Source organism: Euphorbia lathyris, chromosome 2 (genome assembly GCF_963576675.1).
Source record: "Euphorbia lathyris chromosome 2, ddEupLath1.1, whole genome shotgun sequence".
NCBI classification, from domain to species: Eukaryota; Viridiplantae; Streptophyta; class Magnoliopsida; order Malpighiales; family Euphorbiaceae; genus Euphorbia; species Euphorbia lathyris.
The window spans coordinates 117,000,038-117,007,991 of NC_088911.1; the positions used below are offsets into that span (position 1 = coordinate 117,000,038).

The window sequence follows — 7,954 nt, forward strand, 5'->3', positions numbered from 1 at the left end:
CAGTGTTGTGCTTGTGGAGCTATGGTACTTCGGGTTGAAGTTTTCTTGGGATAGACATTTCCGTAGAGTTGTATTCGAAATGGACTCGCTTGTGGTTGTGGATTTGGTGAAGAATGGTAAGGATCATAGGCATAGGTTCTTTTGACTGGTTGATGAGTGTCAAAGATTGTTAAGACAGGATTGGGAAGAGGTTAGGTTGATTCATGTTCTTCGCAAAGGTAACCGTGTCGCGGACTGGATGACGAATTACGCAGGAAGTTTACCTTTGGGTCTTCACGAGTGTGAGGTGTCCCCTGCAGGCATCCTGGATATCTTATTTTCTGATATTTGTGGTACTTGTTTTCCTAGAATGACTAGTATCACTTAGCTTGTTTTTAGTAGTTATAATATTCTTTAATACTTATATTTTTAGCTCTTAATTTTCAATTTTATCAAACATCATCTAACTCTTAAAACACTTTTTTCGTAACTCAAATTAGTCAAAGTAAACAATTCTAACATAATGGTATATGAAAATTTCTCCCGATAAGTAATTTGTTTGAGAAAAATTACTCAAAAGAATTATTTATTAATAAACAATTAATAATAGGAAATGTTTAACTATTATTTAATATTATATTGTGAAAGATTTTGTTTTTTTTTTTAATAAAATAGAAATTTGTGTTTAATTGTCATTGATGACAGAAGATTGATGTCATAATGAGGATCGGGTTGGGGTTAGCTTTCCGAGGTTAATCCCGGGTTAGTTTTGTTTTTTTATGTTTTTTTTCCTTTGCCTACCAAAAATTGATGTCATAATTATCAAGATAACATAAAAAATAAAATAAGATTAAGGCTTAATACATCAAATTTAACTGATTTAACTAACTGATTTTTAATAGATGTTTATGTAAAATGACAAATAAGAACATAGTAAAGTCTTTATTTGGATTTAGATGGTAATAAATAAGGGTAAAAATATCCTTTAAAAGAGATTGAGGCTTTTTCAAAATTAACTTTTTGGAACCAATAAACTCTTTTAAACCACTCTCTCTGCCAAACACTATTATTAGAGGTTTGACTAATTAAAACCTCTAAAATGACTCAAATCTCTAATTTTGCTCTAAAATGCTTTTTACCAAACAGGGTCATTATGTTTAGCATAACTTCTATTATATATCAAGCGTAACATATTTAACCAATTAAAAAGTAATAAATATTAATTTATGAGAGATTATTAATGTTAAAAAATGAATAGATATAAATTACTTCGTCTCTTTCACAATACATGTTTTTTTTTTTGTAGATAACAGGCAAAACAAGAACAAACAGCAACAGAACCGAAAAAAAATCAAGAAGCCAGAAGCCTCAAATAGGGTCTGCCTGCACGATCTTCATAAAGAAAAGGAGATAACAAGGTAGGAGCACAAGAACTAAAAAATGCAATTAATTTTAATTAAAAAAACTTTGTTATTTTTATATTAATTGTTTCTATTAATTAATTTTTATCTATTTTTAAAATAAAAAATAATTTAAATAAGAATATATTTAATAAAAATTAATTAATTAATGTGCATGGATTGAATTAAAAGGATTGATTATGAAAAAAAAAAAAAAATTTCTTGTAAGTATATGATTTGATTCATGGGATGTATTTCACCTGAAACTAGAGATTAGAAAAAGAAGTAGTCAAGGGGTAAGAATACATAGGTATATGTACACATGTTACCCACATGTGGCATACCCCACACTCCCTCAAACAGCAAATACCAGTCCCCACATGGGCCATGCTATACCCATACCCAACACCCATGTGGACCCCTTTCCCCACATGATCATGTTTCCTTCCCCCCTCATAAACTGATCTCCACCGTCCCCTCCCTCCCTCCTCACAAAAAGTCTTCCATATGGGCGGCTGTGCTTGTCCCACTCTTGTCCCCTATTTCCCTAGACAACTTGCCTTAAAGCTGCTGCATTTCCTACCGACACCTTACCTTGTCTTTGTCCATAATTCATGCATTCCCTCTTCTTTTATAACACCCCCTCCTTCCTCCCCCTTTCCCCATTTCAATTCCCAATCCCTAAATCTATTTCTATTTCAATTTCAATTTCCTCTCCACCTCAAAACCTAATTTCCTCTCGAAAATCCCCAATTCACAAAAAATGGAAACTGATCTGAATCTCCAGGCAACTGAGCTCCGGCTAGGATTACCAGGCTCCGACAGAAGAATCAATGAAGAAGAAGAAGCTTCCTCTACCAGAAACAACAACAAGAGACCATTACCAGAAGATGATTCAATTTCAAAGCCCAAATTTGAAACTCTTGATGAAAAAACATCTGCTCCTGCTCAAAAGTAAGCGATAATTCTGTTCTCATGGATGAAATTGATAATCTTTGTTTAGTATAATCAGTTATTAATGATTTGTTTGCTTATGTGATTTTCAGAGCACAAATCGTAGGATGGCCGCCGGTGAGATCTTACCGGAAAAACAGCTTGCAGCAGAAGAAGACAGAGACTGCTGAGCCATGTTCAGCTATGTATGTGAAAGTAAGCATGGATGGTGCACCATACCTTAGAAAGATTGACCTTAAGGTATACAAGGGTTATCCGGAACTTCTGAGGGGTTTAGAGCATATGTTCAAATTCACCATAGGTGAATATTCTGAAAGAGAGGGATACAAAGGATCGGAATATGCACCTACTTATGAAGACAAAGATGGTGATTGGATGCTTGTCGGAGATGTTCCTTGGGAGTAAGTTTATCTAACCCCTTATTATTACATGTTTAATTAGTATTGTCTGGTTAATTAATTTCATTGTCCTAAACAAGGTTGTGTTTACTGTTTGTGCAGGATGTTTATGTCATCATGTAAGAGACTGAGAATCATGAAAGGATCAGAAGCTAGAGGGTTGGGCTGTGGAGTATAATATTTTGTCCATACTCTGATTGTGAAAGGGGAAAATATTTCAGCTTGTGTTCTCCAAAGAAGAAATATAAATCTGAATCAATTGGTTCCGAATTGGTTCCGAATTGGTTCCGGACTACAGTAGAATTTTTCGGGTCGCTTCGGCAGACTCCTGGATTTGAATTTTTCGACAAAGAAACTCAAAAGATCTTTTTTTGAGGATTTGGAGATGTAGTTAGTGTGATTTTGGTTGGTTGGTTGGTTTTTTAGACTGTCATGAAATCAGAATTTGCATAGTTGAAGAAAATATTTCTTCAAGTGCAACTTTGTATATGCTAAAGGAAAAGGAAACTAAATATACTTAGGTTCATCCAAGTTTCTGTCTTAATTAATTTCTTGTATTATTTTATGTACAAGTACAACATATACTATTAAGTTAATTATACGTTTTTGTGGTTAGTTGAAATTTTAACAAGTTATATGTTCCAAATTATATTCTAACTGTTTATTATTAATTTTTTAGATAAAGTTATATACATAAACTCTTGGACTCCAATACAATGGTGCACAAGGACCGTTCCAGTATTTTAGAAATTCAGTTTTCATATTCAATTTTTTATTTTATTTTTATTTTATTTTTATATTTAATAAATATAAAATTCTAATTAATTCTTGATTGGTCAAGAAAAACCAATGTTATCAGAACCGGACCGGACATCAAACCGGATTGATGACTGGATCACGGATCACTTGGTTGGATCGGATGGCTCGGATTGGGTAAACCGGATGACGTAATATATAAATAAATAATATTTATATATATTAAATATATATAATTAATTTAAAATTATTTTTATACATTATATATATCCAAAATAAATTATAAACAACTTTTGGTTTGTTTTTTTTTTTTTTTTTGTTAATTTGAGTCTTAAATATATTACGAATAAATTAAATTCAGAATAAATTGAAATATATCAACGTATTCTATGTCATAAGATCTTTTTAAAAATATATTATAAACTCAGAACGGACAAATGATGAATAAAAAATTGATGCTCAAATTGAACGACTTGAAATAGTTTGGAAAAAAATAAAATGAAATTAAACATTTACATTTCATATAGGAAAGAAATGAGAAACTTAACTAGTTTATAAGTAAATGAGCTTTACAAGCCTTTAACCAATTACTAGAGAAAAAGCTCTCTCACGCGCATGGGAGGGGGTGCAATCGATTAACCATCGGATTAGGGACGCACCCGCACGACGTGAGCGACACGAATGTCGTACCGTAATAAGGTTCCATAACTTGAGAAAAACCAAATAATTGATTGGTAAGAAAAACTAAATAAAAATCTATGACATCTCTCTGATGTGTTAATTAGCTTTAGTAAACTATTTGAGCTCGGCTCAGTTAAAAACTCAGCTCGATAGGGTTCGATTTGGCGTAACGTGAGCGACGCGAATGCCGTACCGTAATAAGGTTCCATAACTTGAGAAAAACCAAATAATTGATTGGTAAGAAAAACTAAATAAAAATCTATGACATCTCTCTGATGTGTTAACTAGCTTTAGTAAACTATTTGAGCTCGGCTCAGTTAAAAACTCAGCTTGATAGGGTTTGATTTGGCGCACCCGCACGACGTGAGCGACGCGAATGCCGTATCGTAATAAGGTTCCATAACTTGAGAAAAACCAAATAATTGATTGGTAAGAAAAACTAAATAAAAATCTATGACATCTCTCTGATGTGTTACCTAGCTTTAGTAAACTATTTGAGCTCGGCTCAGTTAAAAACTCAGCTCGATAGGGTTCGATTTGAGTTTGGGATCAGTTTAATTATTATATATATTTTATCATTTTAAATTTTTTTTTATTAATTATTATTAGGTTTTGATAAAAAAAAAAGTAAATTACATATTTGAATATATATTTCGTTGTTAAAAAAAATAAATCTGTGAGTTTTTGGTCTTTAACAACGAGTATCATCTACTATTCTTGAATCTTGGTTATGACATGTGATTGTTTTTTTTATTATATTTATTCTATATATATACATGATGAATTTGGTTCAAACTCGTTAAAAGCTCGGCTCGGTCAAAGCTCGGTTCAAGATATTTACGAGCCAATATCGAGCCTACCAAGGTTTGGGCTCGGGTCATCTCGACTCATTTACGCCCCTACTCTATATAATGGAAAAGTTATTAATTTATGTTATTATGAGATAAGGTATGCGTTTTAGGCATATGATATGATGATTGAGGAACAACGGATTTAGTTTCCGCGTATAAAACAATGTAATCTCAAGCTTAATGTTTATTAGACGGTGCAATTTCAAGCATTGTTAAGGAAAGATAAGTTTTTTTTATAGGAATGTTTAATATTTCATTGAGTAATAAGATTGAAAGTACAACATGAAAACAGTGAGGAATAAAACCTCACATACGTATAGGCTAAGCCTAATACATAATCCATTAGGGTAAGAAAACGACTACAAAAAGCAAAAAAAGTCATTAAAGGTACAGCTAACATAAACAACAGTTGAAACATATATTTACCGTAACTCCAAATTCGCAACGAAGCAACTGTAGTCCAATCTTCAACATCTGAACCATTCTGAAACTTCGGATCTAAGTTCTTTCTTTTGCAGCCACGTAGATCCAGTGATCGACGTAGAAGATCTACCGTTTCTGCCATTGCTAAAACAAAAAAGGTTACAAAAGCAAAAATTATAACCAACAAACGCAGTTTAAACGGATTCAGAGATCCGATAAAATATATAGAATCCAATTAAAATAAACTAACAAAAAAACAAAAAGGAAAACCAACTAGGAAAACATGAAATACAAAGGAGCTCAAGTATATAGTAGCAATCCGAGAGTGAATGGACTCCAAAATAGAAAGAAAGCGGGAGATAACAAGCTAATCTATGAGTTATCTACAGTTTCTTTGGACTTTGTGAATAGTCGGAGTAAAAGGAAGAGAGTGTGACCGGGGGCAAGATGGGTATATTACAGAAAAAGGAGAAAGGGGAAGGGGTGCGATTTAGAGAAGAGTGAAGGGTGGTGAGGGACGGCGTTTTCATGTGCAATTATGTTCTGGCTATCTCTAATCTCTACCATTCTACCATCCAATAAGGCTTGAAATTCCATATCTTTTGTTAATGAAAAAACCATCTTTCGATAATGGGCTTGAAATTGCATCATATGCTAAATATTAAACACGCGATTGTATTATTTTGTACGAGGTTATACTACTTTTACTCCCCCACTATAAGGTTAAATTTCTAAATTATCTCTATCATTATCAATGATAAGTTGTGAAATAGATTTTGGAAACCTTTATTACGTGTTACTGTGTGAAATAGTTAATAAAATTTGAAATTTTTCCATCTATAAAACATTAGTAACATTGCACGGTTGTATGGCTATAGTGTAGATCTATAGTAACTTTATCTCTTAATTAATATTGAAATTAAAATGTTGGTGACTATTGAAAGAGATAATTGAAAAGGTTTGAATGGAGCATATGAATTCAATGGAGATGCACAGATTAAAGAGAGAGACACACGAGTAAAATGTCATATTAATGGTATTATTGAGTGAGATATGGATGTCCAATAAATAGATAGCAAAATCCTTTTGAGTTGTCAGCTCTATTATTCTTTGTCTACATTTGATAAGACTTTTATTTAATGTCATTCAATACTTTTATATGTCTGGCTCTTATTCATTTTATCTTCTTCTTTTAATTATTTCTTCTAACTACATTTTATTACAAATTAATAATCTTTTCCCAAAAAAACATAATAATAATAATAATAAATTGCTCTAGTTACATCTCCATTTATGCCCCCAGAGTGGTTATATCGGGGCTTCCGAGACACGGTTGCCTTTTGTGACCTTGTGGACCTCTCGTTGGTAGGATATGACTTTACATGAGAGCAGGGGTGTAGCTCATATTAGTTTATTGAGGAACACTTGCACCGTTGCCTTGTGAATACATGATGGATGGAATTGTTCCCGACGGCTTCGTTAGAATGCTTGTTCATGAGCACCTCTGACCATCACCCTATAATGTTGAGTACGACGGTAAATATGATTGTCCCAAAAAAGGTTCATTTTCGCGTGGAGAATGGATGCTTAGAGAAAGATATTTCACAAAGCTGGTTAAGGAGAATTGGGCTAGGATAACAGGACATAACCTTATTCCTTAGTTATAGGATTAACATCGAAAGTATGGATAGATGGGGGGGCTGTTTACAGACAGAATTGCTTGGTGTCAACGAAAGTTGAATTTAGCGATGACAAACTCGGTACAACAAGGTTTGGTTCGGGTTAAAGAGATTAAGGAGGAGTTGAATGCCTTGCTCTTACAGGAAGAAGAGTACTCAAGACAGAAGTCAAAAACTTTGTGGTTGAAAGGGGGCAGCAGAAACATATCCTTCTTTATAACATGGCCTCGGCTCGTAAACATACAAATCAGGTAGTGATGTTGCAACAGTTGGATGGTTCTTGGATGGAGGACCAAACTAGTACGAAGGAGGTAGTCCTTGAGTATTTCTCTACTTTGTTCTCTGACCTTGGAGGTAATGATATTTCAGATCTTCCTTTTTTAACTGTAAAAGTCACGAATAAGATGAATGATGGTTTAATTGGCCATTTTGTTATGGTTGAGTTTAAAGAAGCAGTGTTCGATATGCACCCTGACAAATCCTTAGGTCCGGATAGACTGAATCCAGCTTTTTTCCATCACTTATGGCCTACGATTGGGCATGATGTGTTTGAGGCTTGCTCCAATTGGTTGTCTCAAGGTGAGTTCCCTCCTCATTTACCTTCAGCTAATGTGGTTCTAATTCCTAAGGTCGAGTCCTCAAAGTCTATAAAAGATTTAAGGCCAATATCCTTATGTAATGTGATTTATAAAATCTTAGCTAAAGTGACTGCTGATAGACTAAAGAAAATTCTCCCGAGTATCATCTCTGATGAATAATCAGTTTTTTTCCTAACAGATCTATCACATATAACATTATAGTGGCCTTTGAGCTTATTCATATGATGAAGAGGG

General features: G+C 33.4%; 1 protein-coding gene across 1 annotated transcript; it reads left to right on the forward strand.

Moving 5' to 3' along the window:
* Positions 1-2,030: 2,030 nt before the first annotated feature.
* LOC136219631 (auxin-induced protein 22D-like) lies at positions 2,031-3,380 on the forward strand. The gene is made up of 3 exons (XM_066007106.1): positions 2,031-2,333; positions 2,426-2,734; positions 2,834-3,380. The coding sequence occupies exons 1-3, from the start codon at positions 2,143-2,145 to the stop codon at positions 2,907-2,909; spliced, it is 576 nt and encodes a 191-aa protein (XP_065863178.1). The 5' UTR covers positions 2,031-2,142; the 3' UTR covers positions 2,910-3,380.
* Positions 3,381-7,954: the final 4,574 nt, after the last annotated feature.